Raw genomic sequence first — 22,948 nt, forward strand, 5'->3', positions numbered from 1 at the left:
TAAATAACACTTCTATCCTTCCCTTTACCCACTTCAAAAATATACTGGGTAGTGTTCAAAGGAGCAATCTCTTTCTAACGTTTCAAAAGCTTTTGGTTTATCACGTTGATATTTTTGCCTTATGGGCCCTCGAAGTACATTTTCCATTTCGAACATATTTGAGGAGATGATTGCCGTCAATGAACCGCGAATTGCGATGCTATACATGCGTGTCGTGTAAATTACCGGCTCATGGGCGGAATAGAGGAATCCGCCATGGCCAAAGCTTCAGCGGCCTTGCCCTGGGAATGGATCGTCGAGAAGCTGGTTGACAATAAAGACATCGGCACACAGCTGCTCAAAGGTACTCCTAAATTCTACAACCTCCGCAAATCGCTTGTACAATATAGGAGACTTTGCTCTCTAACGCAGAAATTTAATATAGGAGACTTTGCTCCTTTTTACAGCTATGGTATTCATGCACATTCCAGACATCAACAATTCTTCTTGCAGTAATCTGCAAGAGAGAATTGCGCTAAGATATATGGAGGAAGTTCTCTTACTTGACAGAGTCGAAGCACACGCGATCCCTCTAGTAAAGGTTTTGGTTAATTCATCTATACCAAATTCAAGTTCCGCCGCTGATCAGGGCTTGCTGCTCCGAGTTTGCACGGAGGTAACTGATGCTTTACAGAAACTGACATTCCAAGATTTAAATATCAAGTAAATTGGGTTAGAAATGTGTCAGATATGAAGCTTTTAGAGTTTCACGTTCTGAACTAAAATATCTGCCAAGATTAGGCTAAATGTCTTTATTAATCGAAAAGAATCTGGCATTTGCTTAACGTTGCTAGCGATCTTGTGTTGACTGTAACTTGATAGAAAGTGAAGGAGCTCTAATTCCATTTTGGATTCCGTGTAGTTAGGTCGTTTTAGGGCACGTAAGAGAGCTTGATGAAAATGGAGAAAGGGACTGGAACGGTTTTGAGGATGATTTAAAACGCATATTTACAGAGGAGGATTCGTCACTGCCATTTATCAATCGGAGAAGCGAGCTCCTCCGGCTCTTGGAAGTATGTACGCCTTTCCTGTTATTGTATTTTTCTTGCTCATTTAAAAGCAAAAATGCAAGAAAAGCCTAAAAAACGTCAAACTCATGTTCTATGTGACAATAAAGGTTGTTTCTAACCATTACGAAATGCATACAAAGCATTAGCTCTATGTTAGCCCAATGTTAAGGGGAATACACCAACTGTTTTTCAGGGCATAGGAGTGTTGGAAAATGCAATATGGCAGTTATTAATTTAGATTTTCCTTAACTTTAATAATTGCTTGTGAACTTTATTTATCTTTTTGTTTTTTTAATTAGATCTTCTTCATCAAACAATTATCAAGAGCAGAATAGTAAAGGCAGTAGAAACCTAAATTAGCCTCCAAGTCAGGGCAAAACCCCTCTAAAGTGAAAACCCATAAAATCTCTTTTCTTCTTATAGAATCTGCTTCAAATGAGACAACCAACACTCAAAGCCTAGACCAAGTCCTCCTCCAAGTACCAAGTCAGCCCTCCAAGAAGCTCTTCCAAGTAAATCAGATTGGCAAGGTTTGATCCTGCTTCAACTTGCTTCTAACTTTAGTTTCGTCCCCCAACTTCGACCCTGCAACTTCAGCTTTGTAATTGTTGCAGAAACCCTAATTCAGGCACATGGAAATCTTTCAAGAGATCCTTCTTTGAGCAAGACAATGTCTCCCAAGGTCAATAAAGTTAAATTAGAATACTCGCCCTTCCAACAGCTTGATCCTGCAACTTGATCTCCTGCAATTCGGACTTGCAGTTTCAGCCTTCCTGGAAGCTATAGAAACCCTAGATTTCGCACGTGTGAGAAAGATGGAGCCCAAAAACAAGCCTTTCTTTTTCTTTTTGGATTCTCATTGTCTTCTAGACCTTCACTCTTCTTGTTTTGCTTCTCCCAGTTTCAAGTCGAACTTCTTCTTGAGAGATCGAACTTGTGTGTGTGAATGTGCCAAATGAGGTCGAAATTGCTCCTATTTATAGCCTTTCTAGGGGGTCGAATTCCCTCCTTTAGGTTGACTTGTAGCTGCCAGGGCTAACTTGTACTTTGGAGGTTTCTAGGACTTTCTAGACAAAATCAATTCTTTTACAAGGTACATTTTGCCCAGAAGGGTCTTATAATCATGATGTTGACTCTCTTGACTCATAACAATAAATCCCGTGACCTAACAAACCCTAGAAGCATGAAGAACATGCTTTTACCTAGAAGACCATCAATAAGAAGCATGAAACCCATGCCTTTAAAATAACAATTTTCTTTTTTCTTTTGTTTGTTACTTAAGATATACATATTGAAATGAGTACAATAACAACTATGAAAACCGAAACTAGTTACATTTTCAACACTCCCTGAAGAGTACAACATCATTCTCAAATTGAAGAGTTCTCATAAGAAGATTCAGATTGATAAGGCAATTGCAAGCATCGACATTATAACCAGCACTGTCTTTGAGGCCTAACTAGACAAGCTCAATTTCATTTAAGAGCATTATGTTGGGAGGCTTTACATGAGACATCACATTACCTCTAAGGCACATACCTCATCCTAATGTTCACAAGGTATGTCCTTTTAGGACTATTCTTATCTTGGATTTTTATCCCTTAATCCTTAAATAATATCAGTCCTCTTCGACCAATCTTATCTTGGATACTTGTCTTATCCTCAAAGAATGTCGATACCTTTCCTTTCTTGGATTGTCTATCCTTAAGGAAACCACAAATGCTTATCCAATCCTCCACCATTCTCTCTCCATGTCTTTCACTTAGACTTATCGCTGTTAGTCCTGGTCAAGTGCATGACACATGAAGAAGAGAATGCACATGTGATGTTCATCATCACTCCCTCTCAACCAGAGAGGAGATCCCTATTCTTACTTGGAATAGATTCTTGCTCCTTCACTAATATCTTGTAGACTTCATACTCCCTCTAAAGCATAAAGGAGATTCAAAACTTTTTATTATTAGAAAGTCATAGCCACAAGCTTTCTAGCTTGTCTTCATAAGAGTATCAACTACCTGTTTTTTTATGAAGATAGATGCATGGCTCCTTCTTTCCTTCGTATCTCATTATGTTGAGCTTTCTTCTTTTCTAGGTATCTTGGAGCCATCTTCTTCCTTCAATCTTGTTACAGGGTTCATGTCATCAATCTTGTACATCACTTTCATCTTTTCATCATTAATGAAGGCATTATTTTGAGCCTTACCAAACTTCAAGCTAATCATAACTTCCTCATGGCAGTGATCTCCTTTATATGAGCTTGAACTGCAGGTTATCTTCTTGCACTGCTACCTTTTAATCCCAAGATGAAAACATCTTGACTTCATAATTACCAAGATCATATGTTGAGCTTGCCTTAACATTCATCATATATTCTTGCAATATCTTTCTAGGTAGCAAGGTAATATGTTAACCATATAACCAATAACAAAATATTAGACTTACCTCATTGTGATGCCTTTCTCATCAAAACATCGACATCCTCATGGTCCATCTCCACAAGAATCTTCCTTCATGCATCATAGTGCCCAAGGATCGAACTTGATTACAAGTTATAATTTTGTTTTGGAGACTATACTGGATGTTGATCACTTTTCTATATAATCTAGTGAGAAAGTCTTGATCCTTTATTCATTCTAGAATAAGTCAAATTCTTCTTCTAAGCATCGTATAACCATAGTAAGCATATTTTATGGTCAACTTTTTCTACAGGATTCTGTACATATGAATCCTACCCAAGAGAAGAGTTACTTCTAATATGCATCCCTATGCATCCATATAATCATCTAGTTATTTGACCTTAAATGAGCCTTCAATTTGACCAACTGGATTCTCTCATCCTTCAAGAGTATTGTTTCCACACTATATGGAATATATACTAACCTTGTCATAATGCTTAACCTTCCAAAATGATGGTTTTTATAGGATCTTGATGATCCATCTTAGCAAAATGACTACCTCTGACATAATGTTAGATAATGCTTGGATGAACAATAATACGCAAAATGGTCCTAATCTTCTAATTCATAAACTAGATGACTCTTATTGAAGCAACTTAATTAAGTAGACTCCAATTCTTCTACTATCACATGCTTCTACCTATGATGCCATACAAAATCAAAACCCTTCTAGAGTAAACAAAATCTCCTGACTAGAATGAATAGATTATAGTTTTTAAAAACTAAATTTGCACAAACATTGAAATCAAAACCCTGCTTTTAAATTCTACAAATTTACACAAACATTCAAATCAACACCTTATTTTTAAATTGTACAAATTACCAAACAACAAAAATTAAATTCTAAATCTTAAAACTAGCTTGAATTCACTATGTTTACTCTAATTTAACTATAATTAAACGAAAGAACACTTCTATCCTTCCCTTTACCCACTTCAAAAATATACTATGTAGTGTTCAAAGGAGCAATCTCTTTCCTAACGTTTCAAAAGCTTTTGGTTTATCACGTTGATATTTTTGCCTTATGGGCCGTCGAAGTACATTTCCATTCCGAACATATTTGAGGAGATGATTGCCGTCAATGAACCACGAATTGCGATGCTATACATGCGTGTCGTGTAAATTATCGGCTCATGGGCGGAATAGAGGAATCCGCCATGGCCAAAGCTTCAGCGGCCTTGCCCTGGGAATGGATCGTCGAGAAGCTGGTTGACAATAAAGACATCGGCACACAGCTGCTCAAAGGTACTCCTAAATTCTACAACCTCCGCAAATCGCTTGTACAATATATGAGACTTTGCTCTCTAACGCAGAAATTTAATATAGGAGACTTTGCTCCTTTGTACAGCGATGGTATTCATGCACATTCCAGACATCAACAATTCTTCTTGCAGTAATCTGCAAGAGAGAATTGCGCTAAGATATATGGAGGAAGTTCTCTTACTTGACAGAGTCGAAGCACATGCGATCCCTCTAGTAAAGGTTCTGGTTAATTCATCTATACCAAACTCAAGTTCCGCCGCTGATCAGGGCTTGCTGCTCCGAGTTTGCACGGAGGTAACTGATGCTTTACAGAAACTAGCATTCCAAGATTTAAATATCAAGTAAATTGGGTTAGAAGTGTGTCAGATATGAAGCTTTTAGGGTTTCACGTTCTGAACTAAAATATCTGCCAAGATTAGGCTAAATGTCTTTATTAATGAAAAGAATCTGGCATTTGCTTAACGTGGCTAGCGATCTTGTGTTGACTGTAACTTGATAGAAAGTGAAGGAGCTCTAATTCCATTTTGGATTCCGTGTAGTTAGGTCGTTTTAGGGCACGTAAGAGAGCTTGATGAAAATGGAGAAAGGGACTGGAACGGTTTTGAGAATGATTTAATACGCATATTTACAGAGGAGGATTCGTCACTGCCATTTATCAATCGGAGAAGCGAGCTCCTCCGGCTCTTGGAAGTATGTACGCCTTTCCTGTTATTGTATTTTTCTTGCTCATTTAAAAGCAAAAATGAAAGAAAAGCCTAAAAAACGTCAAACTCATGTTCTATGTGACAATAAAGGTTGTTTCTAACCATTACGAAATGCATACAAAGCATTAGCTCTATGTTACCCCAATGTTAAGGGGAATACACCAACTGTTTTTCAGGGCATAGGAGTGTTGGAAAATGCAATATGGCAGTTATTAATTTATATTTTCCTTCACTTTAATAATTGCTTGTGAACTTTATTTATCTTTTTGTTTTTTTAATTAGATCTTGTTCATCAAACAATTATCAAGAGCAGATTAGTAAAGGCAGTAGAAACCTAAATTAGCCTCCAAGTCAGGGCAAAACCACTCTAAAGTGAAAACCCATAAAATCTCTTTTCTTCTTATAGAATCTGCTTCAAATGAGACAACCAACACTCAAACCCTAGACCAAGTCCTCCTCCAAGTACCAAGTCAGCCCTCCAAGAAGCTCTTCCAAGTAAATCAGATTGGCAAGGTTTGATCCTGCTTCAACTTGCTTCTAACTTTAGTTTCGTCCCCCAACTTCGACCCTGCAACTTCAACTTTGTAATTGTTGCAGAAACCCTAATTCAGGCACATGGAAATCTTTCAAGAGATCCTTCTTTGAGCAAGACAATGTCTCCCAAGGTCAATAAAGTCAAATTAGAATACTCGCCCTTCCAACAACTTGATCCTGCAACTTGATCTCCTGCAATTCGGACTTGTAGTTTCAGCCTTCCTGGAAGCTATAGAAACCCTAGATTTCGCACGTGTGAGAAAGATGGAGCCCAAAAACAAGCCTTTCTTTTTCTTTTTGGATTCTCATTGTCTTCTAGACCTTCACTCTTCTTGTTTTGCTTCTCCCAGTTTCAAGTCGAACTTCTTCTTGAGAGATCGAACTTGTGTGTGTGAATGTGCCAAATGAGGTCGAAATTGCTCCTATTTATAGCCTTTCTAGGGGGTCGAATTCCCTCCTTTAGGTTGACTTGTCGCTACCAGGGCTGACTTGTACTTTGGAGGTTTCTAGGACTTTCTAGACAAAATCAATTCTTTTACAAGGTACATTTTGCCCAGAAGGGTCTTATAATCATGATGTTGACTCTCTTGACTCATAACGATAAATCCCGTGACCTAACAAACCCTAGAAGCATGAAGAACATGCTTTTACCTAGAAGACCATCAACAAGAAGCATGAAACCCATGCCTTTAAAATAACAATTTTCTTTTTTCTTTTGTTTGTTACTTAAGATATACATATTGAAATGAGTACAATAACAACTATGAAAACCGAAACTAGTTACATTTTCAACACTCCCTGAAGAGTACAACATCATTCTCAAATTGAAGAGTTCTCATAAGAAGATTCAGATTGATAAGGCAATTGCAAGCATCGACATTATAACCAGCACTGTCTTTGAGGCCTAACTAGACAAGCTCAATTTCATTTAAGAGCATTATGTTGGGAGGCTTTACATGAGATATCACATTACCTCTAAGGCACATACCTCATCCTAATGTTCACAAGGTATGTCCTTTTAGGACTATTCTTATCTTGGATTTTTATCCCTTAATCCTTAAAGAATATCAGTCCTCTTCGACCAATCTTATCTTGGATACTTGTCTTATCCTCAAAGAGTGTTGATACCTTTCCTTTCTTGGATTGTCTATCCTTAAGGAAACCACAAATGCTTATCCAATCCTCCACCATTCTCTCTCCATGTCTTTCACTTAGACTTATGGCTGTTAGTCCCGGTCAAGTGCATGACACATGAAGAAGAGAATGCACATGTGATGTTCATCATCACTCCCTCTCAACTAGAGAGGAGATCCCTATTCTTACTTGGAATAGATTCTTGCTCCATCACTAATATCTTGTAGACTTCATACTCCCTCTAAAGCATAAAGGAGATTCACAACTTTTTATTATTAGAAGGTCACAGCCACAAGCTTTCTAGCTTGTCTTCATAAGAGTATCAACTACCTGTTTTTTTATGAAGATAGATGCATGGCTCCCTCTTTCCTTCGTATCTCATTATGTTGAGCTTTCTTCTTTTCTAGGTATCTTGGAGCCATCTTCTTCCTTCAATCTTGTTACAGGGTTCATGTCATCAATCTTGTACATCACTTTCATCTTTTCATCATTAATGAAGGCATTATATTGAGCCTTACCAAACTTCAAGCTAATCATAACTTCCTCATGGCAGTGATCTCCTTTATATGAGCTTGAACTGCAGGTTATCTTCTTGCACTGCTACCTTTTAATCCCAAGATGAAAACATCTTGACTTCATAATTACCAAGATCATATGTTGAGCTTGCCTTAACATTCATCATATATTCTTGCAATATCTTTCTAGGTAGCAAGGCAATATGTTAACCATATAACCAATAACAAAATATTAGACTTACCTCATTGTGATGGCTTTCTCATCAAAACATCGACATCCTCATGGTCCATCTCCACAAGAATCTTCCTTCATGCATCAGAGTGCCCAAGGATCGAACTTGATTACAAGTTATAATTTTGTTTTGGAGACTATACTGGATGTTGATCACTTTTCTATATAATCTAGTGAGAAAGTCTTGATCCTTTATTCATTCTAGAGTAAGTCAAATTCTTCTTTTAAGCATCGTATAACCATAGTAAGCATATTTTATGGTCAACTTTTTCTACAGGATTCTGTACATATGAATCCTACCCAAGAGAAGAGTTACTTCTAATATGCATCCCTATGCATCCATATAATCATCTAGTTATTTGACCTTAAATGAGCCTTCAATTTGACCAACTGGATTCTTTCATCCTTCAAGAGTATTGTTTCCACACTATATGGAATATATACTAACCTTGTCATAATGCTTAACCTTCCAAAATGATGGTTCTTATAGGATCTTGATGATCCATCTTAGCAAAATGACTACCTCTGACATAATGTTAGATAATGCTTGGATGAACAATAATACGCAAAATGGTCCTAATCTTCTAATTCATAAACTAGATGACTCTTATTGAAGCAACTTAATTAAGTAGACTCCAATTCTTCTATTATCACATGCATCTACCTATGATGCCATACAAAATCAAAACCCTTCTAGAGTAAACAACAATGCATGCTATTCTAAATGAAGGAAAGATTAAATTCATAAAGAACCTGTTAGAGAGGATGCCTTCTTCAATAGTAGAGATCTTTGACATCTCTATTTTTGGCTTCTTCTCTGGTTCTCCCTTATCTTCAATTGTGAGAGCTTCACTTATTTCCTTTCTTTTGTTGTTCTACTTGATTGGACAATCCCTTTTAAAGTGTCCATATTCATTGCATCCAAAGCATTGAACCCTCGACATATCTGGCTTCTTCTTGGACTTTCCAAACTTTCCCTTCTTCAAATCCTTGGTTCTTGCAATAAAGGCTTGAGATTGTTCATTTGATTCAATGTCATCCTTTGCCTTGATCCTACTCTCTTCCAAGATGCATTGAGTCCACAACTCATCAAAAGGAGTTGTATCTTTCTTAGAGTAAATGTTAGTTGCAAAATTGCTCCATTCTGGTGGCAAAGCATTCAATACACAAATGGTCATCTCACAGTAAATAATTGTCTCCCCAAGCCCATGCAATTGATCTCTTATTTTAGAAATCTTCATCAGATGGGAGGCTGTGTCTTCATCCTTTGATTTCCTTATACAATATAGTTGGTTTCTCAAGTAAATCTTTTGACCTGATGTGCTTATAGAGTACAAATTTACTAGCTTATCATACACAACCTTAGAAGTCTTTAAATCAACAACAAAGGGAACTATTTTGCTAGTTCTTGAGTTTTATCTTTGCTGGGTTCAACAACTTCACCAAGAACATATTCCATTACTTCATGTTCCACAAGTGCCAGGTCAATCATTTTCTTCCATGCTAGGAAATTTGTTGATCCAATGAGCTTATTGCTTTCCTTGCAGAAAGAACCCATATGATCCCGTAGATTCAGACATAGAGAAATAATATGATACTTGTCAATCAAGAGTCTTCTTCTTTGATAATGTCTCCAACTATCTTGATGCTTTCAAGATCTTCAAAGAGACTTCAGTGATATCCTTGAAATATGGTTCCTTCAACAACAACTTTCAAGAGTGATGAATGATATCAAGATCCTTTGATGCTTTCTTCAAAGATGCCTTTCAATGAGCCTTTTAAATAGATCTCCTTCTAAGAGAGATCAACAACCTTCTTGTAATCTTCCTCTTTCAAGCCTTTCTGTTAAAATTGGCAACTAGGGCCAAACTCCATGAGGGTCTTCTTATTTATGGCCGCTGATATTTTTCTTGGATTCCTCTCGTCGAGAGGTGTAGGATTGATCTAAAAATCATTCGATTCCGACATGTATTCATGGAGATATGAATTTATTTGTGTTATGTGACAACTCGTCAAGGTCGGCCAGCAACCAAATTACCCCCACTTGTCCTCCAAGTTTTAGTATAAATAGAGGTGGCCTTCAAGTCACTTTGACACACACACTCTTGTAATCTCTCTTCATTCTGTTTTGGGTTTGATGAAGAAGAGCATAGAGGGAGTGCCCTAGGATGTACACTATCCTAATTTACAGTCAATGAAGCAAGCCCTAATTGCATTTTCTGAGATGACAAGTATAGGGTGCAGGAAGCAGTGCTTCGTATAGGAAGGAGGGCTTCATATTGGGTGCAGACAACATGATCACATGCCCCACAAGCAGTCAAGGACTCGGGTAAGGGAGTTGCAGTCAAGAAGGCAGAGAGCACACATTCAAGACCACGCATGGAAAGGCAGGGTCTGATTGCACCTCGACTAGGGTATTAGGTGCAGTCATGACCAGAACTCATAAGCATAATATAGACGCAGATCAAATCGATATACTGCCTATGAATCAATGCTCAAATGGACAAGGAAGTATAGATTTCGGATGGGGTTATTGCAGTAAGGTCCAAACTTCATGGAGAGCTAACCCTTAGTATGACAGTCTTTGCATTACATGGATAAGGCATGAAATGTATGTTGTCATGATATTCCTGTAGAGTACTAGGTACGAGGATGAGCAATCATGGATTTGTTTTATAGATCACATCTCTGTCTATAAGGAAAAAGCAGTACCAAAGCTCCAGCAATCTGATAATGAAGGAATGTAACTAGGTCTATTCAATAGTAATCACTGTCTCAGTAATGATAAGGATATAAGATACAGTCATCATGATGAAGACTTCAATGTAACTTCGTTGACATAATGAAATGACTGTCATAATAGAGATCTCAGTGCATCTATGAAAACATAGAGATCACAGTGAAGGTCTGAATGGATCAGGTTGACATGGTAAAGAAGCAACAGTGAAGACCTCTGTGATATTGTAGTAATGGCTTGAATGTGCAACATAGTGCAACATGACAGTGGTGCAACATAATGATGATGAATGGTGTAGCATAGTGATGATGAATGGTGCAACATAGTGCAACATGAGAGTGGTGCAACATAATGATGATGAATGGTGCAACAAAGTGCAACATGGTGCAACATAGTGATGATGAATGGTGCAACACAGTGCCTCATGACAATGTGTGCAACATAATGATGATGAATGGTACAACGTAGTGCGACATGAATGGTGCAACACAGTGATGGGTGCAACACAGTGATGGGTACAATATGGTGATGGAATCACCTGTGTTCAGATCTGCTACCTCATGTGTCATCTTCCTAGAGAAGATCTCTGCTCGTATTATGACAAGTCAAAATGTTGACTTCTGATGTATATGTACTATCTCTCTCTCTCTGCTGAACTATTAAAGAACATAAGAAGAATTGATCAAGGGTTCCCCACATTGGGGTTTGTCCTTGGCTGGCACCACATCTTGTGTCCTCTTGTCTTGGTTTGTCTTTTGCGATTTATGTTTATTTTCTATCTGCATTTTACTATCATGCTTAATGTGATTGCTAATCTGGAATTGATATTGAACTAATATGGAAAATTGAAGTAAATTTGCTCTCAGCATAAAACATACCTAAAATTTAACATGGTTTCAGAGCTAAGGTGAAGACAAAGCCCAAGCAAGAGTGAAAGAGTAATCACCAAAGACAGTTGGATAAGGTCAAAAGACTCAATGGGTTCCTCATCCCACTTCAAATTCACCAAGGGTGAAGTCGTAGCAAAGAAGATTATCAAAGTGGCACAGCGAAAGCATCTGGTGGCCTACCTATAGGTCACTTCAATGGGAAGTCCGGATCTGAGAATGGAAGGAAAGGCAGATGCCTTGCTTGCAATAAGTTTGGCCATTATGCAAGGAAGTGTCCAAATAGAAGGGACACATCACTTGATGATGATAACAATCATTCCATGGGTATCTTCAATGATCAGAGGAATGACAGGTACAATGGCAAAGGAAAAGGGAATGCAGGTCATCAAGGAAATGGCCGTCTCTTCAAGAAAGAAAGGATCTCCAGGTATGAAGAATATAATGTTGTTTCAAATAAGCAAGAGGAGATCAGCTCTCTTCACTACCTCTCCTCTGGACACTTTGAAAAGGTGGTATATTGATAGTGGTGCATCAAGGCACTTCATCGGATACAAGGAAGCTCTCTCTAATTTGATAGAGAAGGAGACAATCGTGGAGATTATTCTTGGAGAGGATGCCACCTATCTCGGAAAGGGTGTAGGGAATGCTACCCTTCAATTGAATGAGAGTAGCACGATTCATTTACAAGAAGTTCTTTGTGTACCTGATCTCAAGAAGAACCTGGTGTCCATTTCGGCAGTGGAAGTCAAAGGTTTCAAGGTGGCATTGATCGATGGAAAGGTACGTGTTTGAAAATGGAATATTCAAGATGCTTTTACTCATGGGTTCAGGGTTGGCAATTTGTATCAAGTTGCAGGAAGTCCATTAGGGACCATGTCATGTGACACATCTCTTCAATGACACCGGAGGTCTGCTCATCTTCGTCGTAAGACCCTACCCGATGTGAGACAGATGGTGATAGGGATGCCTGAATCCAAAGAAGAGCATGAAGGTACATGTCCAAGATGTACCGAAGGAAAATTTACAAGGGGACCATTCCCCTCATGTAATAGCAAGACCATGGATGTGGAACAACCAGAGGGGTTTGAGATTCATGATCGGGAAATCTCACGTATGCAGGTAGAAGAAAGCCCTCTATGGCTTGAAGCAAGCACCCCGGGCCTGGTATGAAAGGATAGACAACTATTTGATGAAGCTGAGACTCACTAGGAGTGACGCCAATCCAAACCATTGCTTGAAGGTTGTGGATGATAGACCTCTCATACTGGCACCTTATGAGGACTACCTCTTTTTGACAGGTGTAGACCCTCTCATTTGCAAAAGTGAGAGGGAGTTGGATTCCGGATTTGGAATGATGAACTGCAAGCCCGTGACTACCTCGATGAAGCCTAACTTTAAGAAGTTATGCGATAGTGATGCTGGACTTGATTTGGGAAATGCCTCTGAGTTTCATAAACTCACACTAGCATTGATGTTCTTGGTGAACTCCCGCCTGGATATATGTTTTGCAGTTAGCATATTGAGCTCATATATGGTTGAGCCTCACTGGATTGGTGCCCAGAATCATTTGAGATATCTTCAGGGCACAATCTCTCATGGATTGAGATACACTGCCAGAAATATGACGCTGCATGATTATTCTGTTGCTGACTGGGTAGGCAGTGTGGAGGATCGCAAGAGCACTTTTGGGTGCTGATTCTCTTTGGGTTATGCTTCAAGATCTTGGATGAGCAGGACGCAGAAGTCGGTTGTTTTGAGCACCAATGAGGTCGGATACATAGCTGTGAGTATGGCCTCCTGTGAAGCTGTCTGGTTGTGGAAGCTCTTCTGTGAGTTGGTTGGACTCGTGCTGGATACCATCGTGATCTTCTGTGACAACCAGAGGGGGATTCGATTGTTAAGGAATCTCGTGTTCTATAATCGCTCCAAGCATACAAACATCAGGTACCACTTTATCTGGGATATGGTACAACGAGGAGCAGGAAGGCTCCATCACTCTGGGACTGATGTGCAGGTCACCGTTATTCAGATAAAGCCCCTGGGAAAGGTCAAATTCTTGACTTTCTGAGAACGACGAGGAGTCGTGGAGAGACTTTCTCCTGAAGGTCCTATATGATATGGACATTGAGCTCTGGGAGCTCCGGGGGCTTGGGGGTACTTCTTGGAGTGATGAGCAACCATAGGGTGAGTGGTTCAGCCTTCCCCTAGTGGTCTGCTATGTAGGCAGGATGAGTGGCTCATCCTTCTCCCATCAAGATACAATCATAGGGTGAGTGGTTCAGCCTTCCCCTAGTGATTTTTTGTGTAGTGAGTGGTTCAACCTTCCCCTGGGATACCCCGTGGCGACATGTAGGCAGGATGAGTGGTTCATCCTTCTCTTGCTGAGACATCCTACCCATGCAGTTTGGGACGCATGGGAAGTACCTCGCATCTGGCCAATGAGTAGGGAAATGAGGATAGGGACCATAGTAGTACCGATTGATGCATCATGTAACTATTGTACTCCCTATGCTAGGATGATATTGATCTGGGGTCAATTGGAACTGACTTCGGGTCAGTAAGAGTGTTTTGACACTCTCTTTATTTGGAACTGATTTCAGATTAGTAAGAATGATATAACTCACTCTCTTTTGGAATTGATTTCGAATTAGTGAGAGTGGTATGATACACTCTCTTTATTTGGAATTGATTTTGGATCAGTAAGTGTGGTATGATACACTCTCTTTATTTGGAACTGACTTCAGATCAGTAAGAGTGGTATGAGACACTCTCTTTTATATAGGACTGACTACGGGTCAATAGAGGATGGTATGATACATTATCGATCACTTCTTCTTCTTCATAGTTCAGCAAAGCAGAGCAGAACAGAGCAGTGCAGGGCACTGATACCTGAGATAGTACGGACTGGCAGATGGATTAGCAGATGGAGTTCTCCCTAGTTGAGAGGGAGTGTTAAAATTGGAAACTAGGGCCAAACTCCATGAGGGTCTTTTTATTTATGGCAGCTGATATTTTTCTTGGATTCCTCTGTAGGATTGATCTAAAGATCATTCGATTCCTACATGTATTCATGGAGATATGAATTTACTTGTGTTATGTGACAATTCGTCAAGGTCGGCCAACAACCAAATTACCCCCACTTGTCCTCCACGTTTTAGTATAAATAGAGGTGGCCTTCAAGTCACTTTGACACACACTTGTAATCTATCTTCATTCTGTTTTGGGTTTGATGAAGAAGAGCATAGAGGGAGTGCCCTAGGATATACACTATCCTAATTTACAGTCAATGAAGCAAGCCCTAATCGCATTTTCTGAGATGACAAGTATAGGGTGCTGGAAGGAGTGCTTCGTATAGGAAGGAGGGCTTTGTATTAGGTGTAGACAACATGATCACATGCCACTGCAGGTAGTCAAGTACTCGGATAAGGGAGCCACAGTCAAGAAGGCAGAGAGCACACATTCAAGACCACACATGGAAAGGCAGGGTCTGACTGCACCTCGGCTAGGGTATTAGGTGCAGTCATGACCAGAACTCATAAGCATAATGAAGACGCAGATCAGATCGATATACTGCCTATGAATCAATGCTCGGATGGACAAGCAAGTATAGATTTCGGATGGGGTTACAGCAGTAACGTCTAAACTTCATGGAGACCTAACCCTTAGTATGACAGTCTTCGCATTACATGGATAAGGCATGACAAGTATGCAGTGATGATATTCCTGTAGAGTACTAGGTACGAGGATGAGCAGTCATGCATCTGTTCTATAGATCACATCTTTTTCTATAAGGAAAAAGCAGTACCAAAGTTCCAACAATCTGATAATGAAGGAATGTAACTAGGTCTATTCAATAGTAATCACTGTCTTAGTAATGATAAGGATATAATATATAGTCATCACGATGAAGACTTCAATGTAGACTTCGTTGACATAATGAAATGACTGTCATAATAGGAGATCTTAGTGCATCTATGAAAACATAGAGATCATAGTGAAGATCTCAATGGATCATGTTGACATGGTAAAGAAGCAACAATGAAGACCTCAGTGATACTGTAGTAATGGCTTGAATGGTGCAACATAGTGTAGCATGACTGTGGTGCAACATAATGATGATGAATGGTGCAGCATAGTGCAGCATGACAGTGGTGCGACATAGTGCAACATGACAGTGGTGCAGCATAATGATGATGAATGGTGCAGCAAAGTGCAGCATGATGCAACATAGTGATGATGAATGGTGCAACATAATGCAGCATGACAGTGGTGCAACTATATACAAACCTAAACTAAATGAAAAAGAAACTAATGAAAATAAAACCTAAAAACTAAACTAACACACACATACATGAAATAAATTTTTTTAAATGTTTTATTGTTTTGCAGCTGTTGTGTGCAGGTTCTGATGGCGGAAGGAGTTCGAAGTTGGAAGAAGAGGCACACAGAGAGGTCAGCAACGAAGGAGGATAGGAATGCGGAGCTGTTGCGGATCAAAAAGAAGGGGAAGCGATGGGTAGCAACGGACAGGAGAAAAATTGCGGGTTTCTCTGGCAGCGTGAATGAGCAACTGAAGGTAGCCACAGAGAAGGTGCAGCGAGGGAAGGGAAGAGTGACTGCGGTTTAGGTAGCAAGATGGAGAATAAGGCTGCGTAAAGGAGGCAATATGCAGGTTTTGATCTTGTGTTTGTGGGACGGATGCTTGGACGGGCAGCGTAAGGAGAGATTTGCGTGAGGGCTGGACAAGATTGCGTGAAGGATAGAGCAATGGGGAGCCAGATGAGGACAACAGGTGAGGGAAATAAAACTGGGATTGCAGGCAGAATGGCAACAACAAATTTGATGTCAGAGGATGAGAAAATACAGGGTTTGGTGGCAGCAAGGGTCCTGTAAAAAAATAATTCGAAATTGCACAGTGAACCCTGAGACCAGGCAACAAATCGATCTGCAAAATGGTGGCCCAGAAATTCTTTAAATCACCAAAACCTCAAAAAAATTCCAACAATCTTAATTTAAAATTTTAAATCCTTCTACTTCAGATTTCTTAATGAAACCTTCATGAAAATTTCCAGATCTGAAAATAAATAAATTCAAACCCTTGGACTGTGAAATCTGGATATGATCCCTGCCAAAATGATGCTGATGGACCCCTAAAGATCCAGATCTTACCCTCCAGGGCCTAGATCTGGACTCTGCACAGCTTTCAGCTTCAGATCTACAGCTACAAGACAACAAGAAACACCCAAACGATATAAACAATGACCCAAAAAACTAAAACTCCGAAAACCCAAGTTAGAAAACTGAAAATAATTATAGATCTATATACATGAATGGCAAATCTATTAGATCTAAGGAGTGTGAGTCCAACTCCGCTCCCAGATCTGATAATCTGAGACTCTCAACATCCCGATCTATCGATTTAGCACAGAAAAATTTAAAATTTTCAAATTTTAAAGGAGGTACTGAGCTCAAAACCCTTCATGCATCACCCATAAAAAGTATCTTATGATAAGCCCGGGATCAGATTTAAGTTGGGCTCTTTAGAAACCATGGATTGAAAGTTGGCTGGTTCAACCGAGAACTTCCTCGAATGCCCGATGATCTAAAAATCAAGACTTTCGTACAAAACTCAATTCAACCATCAACATAGAGTGAAAAAACGATAATAAAATTCAGATTTAATAGGGATACCTGTTATTATATTCAAAACTTAAATTATCATTCAAACCGCAACGATTGAGCAAGATACCTGTACTCAAATCACTCTTCAGAAAACTATCATCAATGGCTAAAAAGAAATCTATGCATGCAAATGACACATCTTACAGTGTTTCCACGAAGAGTAACACCAACAAAAATTAACCCCAAAGTCTTTCTTTATTGCTCATAAAAAGATTACAAAAGAGCTTTTCGCTTAGTACACGATCTAGAGATCGGATGATCCTGACAGACAAAATGACCTTCTATTTAAAGATAAATCCTCCAATGGCTAGTTTGAGTGATCCACGTCAAAACAATCTCGACCGTTGATGAGGATCAAAATTTCTTTTAATCTCATCCATCGAAATTTTAAATTATTGAGGAAATTCGAAAATTTCAATTAAATGTGTTTTAATTAATTTAAAAATTAAAGTTTTGAATTAATTTCCTCAAAATTTTGACTTGGACTTAACCCTAAGGACCAAGGGCTTAAAATTTAGCAAAATAATTAATTTACCTTAGTCCCTGGACCTCTTAAAATTTAATTTTTTAAGGACCAACGAATTTTGCCTTCAGGGAATTTAAATTTACCTAGGACCTAGAATTAATTAAATTTCTGGCTTAGGAGTTTAATTAATTTTGGCCAGAAAATTTAATTAATTAACCTATGAGGGGATAAATTATTTTTCCAACCCTCAGGACACTTTACATCATGATTTTCACATTTTTTACATCTCAAGGGGGAAAACCCATTTGCAAAAGACCTTCACAGACTACCCAATTCTGCGACACAAATATAATTCAGCTGACCAAGCAATTTGTAACCTAACCAAATAGTTAGGATTATTCCCAAATCACTTTTACATAGATTCGATCTAGAACACTAGGACTCCCCTAAGATCCCAGTGACAAAATCCACTTCGGCTTTGGGTAAGGCTGAAGGAAAACTCTGCTGACCATCCGAGAATGGATTGGTGAGACAAAAAACCTCTCGGAATTTAGATCGTCACCAGAAAATTAGGTTTACCTAGGCAATTACATACACGACACGGATCTGCTGAGATTATTTACAATTTACACATACAGAAAGGGTTTACATTATAACATGATGATCAGGCCCGTGGTGATAGTTGAACGTCAAGCCTTACTATGCATGAGTTAAGGGGATCTCTTTTGCGAAAAGAAGTTTCCTCCATTGATGAATATTTGAAATATTTCAAAAGCTCATGGGCAAAAACATGATGTACCATCATGTCAGATGGATGGACGGATCAAAGGAACCATACCATCATAAACTTTCTTATCTTTTGCCCACAGGGAAACATGTTTCCAAAATCAGTTAATGCATCTGATAGGGTGAAAGATGCACACTTGTTATTTCAGCTTTTGGATGAGGTTGTTGAAGAGGTGGGGGTGGCTAATGTTGTTCAAATCATCACAGATAATGCCTCTAACTATGTTCTTGCTAGTAAAATGTTCGAGGAAAAACACAAAACCATCTTTTGGACCCCATGTGCTGCACATTGCATAGACCTCATGCTTGAGGATATTAGAAAAATAGATTGGGTCAAGAACACTGTAGAGCATGCCAAAAGCATAACAAAATATATCTACAATCACTCATGGATTTTGAGCTTAATGAGGAAACACATAGGGGGCAGGGATATTATTAGGCCTGCCATCGCTAGATTTGCAATTCATTTTCTGACATTGCAATCTATGCTTTCCCAACATAGAAACTTGCAAAGGCTGTTTTCTAGTGATGAATGGAATGAAAGCCAATGGTCTCGCAAACATGATGGAAAATATGTGAAAAAGAAAGTTAATAAAGAAATATTTTGGAAAAAGGCAGTAGAGATTGTGAAGGTCGCTGAGCCACTGGTTAAGGTGTTGTGGTTGTGGATGCAGAAAGATTGGCTATGGGCTTCATTTATGAGGCTGTGGATCAAGCAAAGGAGCAAATAAAGACAACATACAATGATTGTTAAGTTTAGGTATGTTCTATGCTTAGAGCAATTTATTTCAATTTTCATAGTTAGCTCAATAACTTTTCCAAATTAGCGATCACATCAGCATTAAAGTAAACTGCAGATAGAACATAAACATAAATCGTAGAAGACAAGCCAAGACAAGAGGACACAAGATGTGGCTCTAGCTAGGGACAAACCCCAATGTGGGGAAACCCTTGATCATTTCTTCTTATATGTTCTTCAACAGTTCAACAGAGAGAGAGAGAGATAGTACCTTTACAACTGAAGTCAACACTTTGACTTATCTAGATGAGAACATAGATCATCTCTAAGAAGATGATACATGAGATCAATTGAAGACATGCCGCTTCAACTGATTCTCCAAGGTGACTCCTTCACCTATCATCGTGCTGCATCTCATCATCATGCTGCGCCTCACCGTGCTGCACCATGTTGCACCCATCATCAGAATGCTACATCTCATCATGCTTCATCAATCATGACAGTACCCATCACTGTACTGCGTCATGTGCCATTGCTGCACCATGTTGCCATACTGACCTATGTGTTTGCTGCACCTAGCTAGCTTGTTGTCCCTTGCTTGCTTGTTGTCCCTAGCATGCTTGTTGTCCCTAGCATGCTTGCTATCCCTGGCATCCTAGTTGTACTTGCTGCACTGAGTATCATGTTGCTGTCCCAATGTGTTATACTAGCAGCAATATGAACTTGCTATATCATATTGCTATACCTCACCATTGTGCTGCGCCTCATTATGCTATGATACACTTCATCGTTGTACCCATCATGCTGCAAAATTCATCAACATGTTGTTGCAATATATCTGCTGCTTGCAACATCATGCTGCTTCAATGCATTATCACTGTTTTCTTCGTCCAAGTCATTGTACTATTATCAACATAGTCCTAACATTTGTTGCGTTGCTGGACAGACTTCAATGTATATCCTTCAACACTCTTCTCCATGTCATACAAGCCTCTTTCAGACCTTCTCCTCTAGGGCTGTAACTGGGGCATGCTTGAATAGTCTTGGTTTATATCACCTGGAGGACTGCAATTAGGGCAGCATAGAGCTTCTCCATAGGGCTGCGTATAGGGCAGCGTAGGGCTCTTCACAGAGCTACGTATAGGGCACCGTAGGGCTCTCCATAGAGCTGTGTATAGGGCAACGTAGGGCTCTCCAATAGCGCTGTGTATAGGGCAGCATAGGGCTCTCCAATAGAGCTTTGTATAGGGCAGCGTAGGGCTCTCCTAGAGCTATGTATAAGGCAGCATAGGGTTCTCCATAGAGTTGTGTATAGGGCAGCGTAGGGCTTTCCAATAGAGCTGTGTACAGGGAAGCATAGGGCTCTCCAATAGAGCTGTGTATAGGGCAGCGTATGGTTTCTCTTTTAGACCAGCAATTAGATCTCTCCTTGCTGCGTTATGTAGGCTTCCTTCACTGCGTTAAAATCTCCTCCATGATAGCGTTAGGATCTAGGGCATCCTCTATGGCAGCGTATCCTCTTTAGATCTCTCCTCCCACCAAAACCCAAAGACAAGTGGAGAGGAAGAGATCACCAAGAGGATGTGTGTCCAAATGACTTTCAAGGCACCTCTATTTATACTAAAACGTTGAGCACAAGTGGGGTTTTTTTGGTCGCTGGCCGACCTTGACGAATTGTCCCATAACACAAATAAATTCATATCTCCATGAATACTTATCGGAATCAGATGATCTTTAGATCAATCCTACACCTCTCGATGAGAGGGATCCAAGAAAAATATCAGCTGCCATAAATAAGATGACCCACATGGAGTTTGGCCCTAGTTGCCAATTTTAACAATGATAGAGTGGCTAAGTATGGGCCCATTTGGGCAATCATTGATGAAAGATGGAAAAATCAACTCCATCGCCCTATACATGCAACTGGGTTTTTTCTGAACCCAAGGTATCATTATAAAGCTCTAGAGGCAGATGCTTTGACTGGGGAGGTTAGAGATGGTTTGATTGAATGTATTGATTGCATGATTGCTAAGGAGAGTGATCAACGGGAGATACATCAACAGATCACTTGTTTCAGCAGAGCCATAGGTACCTTTGACAAGAACCTAGCAAGGATTGCAAGGGAAGCAGATGAGCCAAGTAAACAAACAATTTCAATTTTCAAATCCTTATTTTGTTAAATTGTTTGTAATTTGAAAGTTGGATATAATTTGTTGAGCTAACTCATTACACAACTATGATTTTTGTAGCACAATGGTGGGAGGCATTTGGTAGACATTGTCCTCAATTGCAGAAGTTTGCAATCTGTATTTTGAGTCAAACTTGCAGTGCTACTGGGTGTGAGTGCAATTGGTCCATCTTTGAGAGGATTCACATGAAGAAGAGAAACCGTTTGGAACAAAAGCGGTTAAATGATCTAGTCTATGTCCAATACAATCTTCGACTAAGACACAACCAATTGCTGAACAAAAGACCTGATACAGATCCCATTGTGTTGGAAGATATTGATCCAACATCAGATTGGGTAATGGAGTGTCATCCAACAAAGTTTGATTCTGATGAGGATTTTGGTATTGATTTGGATTTATAGACAAAGACATTAGCTGAAGTTGCTGTTGAACATAATGTTTAGTTGAATGCAGATCTACTTGTACCAGGCATAATTCGAAGTCCTCCAGTTGCAAACACTTCCTCTACTCAGCCACGACAGAAGCACATATCTCGTTTATCTCAGCGTGCAGCTGCTGCGCCTGCTAGTGCTACTACTTCTACAATTGTAGTTGGAGATGGTGATGAGGAGGAGCCATGGGTTTCCCTATCTAACACTGATTCAGAGTCTGAGCTAGATGATGTTAGCTTCTCTAGCAGTAGCCAGTAGTATTGGTGACTAGTGATGTTTTACTGTTTACTTTTGTTGTAGAGGCCATTTAGAGCCTCCTTGGTTATGTGTTTTTGTTTTGATCTCTATATCATGTATGCATTAGACATTGCACTGGGTACCATTTTGATAGAATGGATATATTCATGAGCCTACTTTGATCATATGTTGTCTTCTCTCGATATTCTAATGCTTTGTGTTTGGAAACATGAATGAAAATCTTTAAAATTATGTTTTTTCATAAAAAAAATTAATATTTGATGTATGTTTTACAACGACCGAGTCATTGAAATCAAAGTGGCCAAGTCGATAATGAGTTAGAGTCGGAATCGGAGCCGACCCTCGGCCGTTTCCGAACCCGAGTCGGAGTTTTAAAACATTGATTCGTGAAAGGACCACCTTCATGCCACGTAAGTGACAAGTCATGGCTTTAGAATTTACTAATTTAGAATTCTAGATTTTTTTGAATTCAATTATTTTTTATTTGAAAGTTTAATTATGTTAAATTTTCTTTATTTTGTCGTAGATGTTTGGTTTTGAAGCTATGGTTCAAGGGTACCAAATTTACAGAAATTCACCATCATAATCCTCAATAAGACTTGTAGCAGTTCGAGGTGTGAGCGCAATTGGAGTGTCTTTGAGAAAATACACTCAAATAAGTGCAACATGTTATAACTTTGAATTTCAACTGAGCAATTACATTTATTGTAATTTATGACCCTCAAGAGTCAGGACTCATTAATTTTTGTTTTGACACTCTTACGTGTTGGAGTCCTCACGCCTTAATGACTTGGTGTATGTCGATTACAATCTTCGACTATGGGTGAAGCAAATGGAGAAAACACTAGATGCGGATGCCATTTCCTTGGACAATATTAATGTA

The 22,948-nt window shown here is 39.2% G+C and overlaps 1 protein-coding gene across 1 annotated transcript in view; it reads left to right on the forward strand.

Annotated features, from left to right (window-relative positions):
• Positions 1–220: 220 nt before the first annotated feature.
• The window catches only part of LOC149198927 (uncharacterized), a 31,932-nt gene continuing 9,204 nt past the window's right edge, over positions 221–22,948 (forward strand). Inside the window, exons 1-3 of the mRNA XM_089400412.1 lie at positions 221–343; positions 447–655; positions 906–1,052. Of these exons, the coding sequence (XP_089256538.1) occupies positions 232–343; positions 447–655; positions 906–1,052 (468 nt within the window). The 5' untranslated portion in view covers positions 221–231. The remainder of the gene's footprint in view (positions 344–446; positions 656–905; positions 1,053–22,948) is intronic.

This window comes from Pinus tabuliformis, chromosome 2_1, assembly GCF_031772625.1.
Source record: "Pinus tabuliformis cultivar Carrire ecotype Pingquan chromosome 2_1, CPIR1, whole genome shotgun sequence".
Classification (NCBI taxonomy): Eukaryota; Viridiplantae; Streptophyta; class Pinopsida; order Pinales; family Pinaceae; genus Pinus; species Pinus tabuliformis.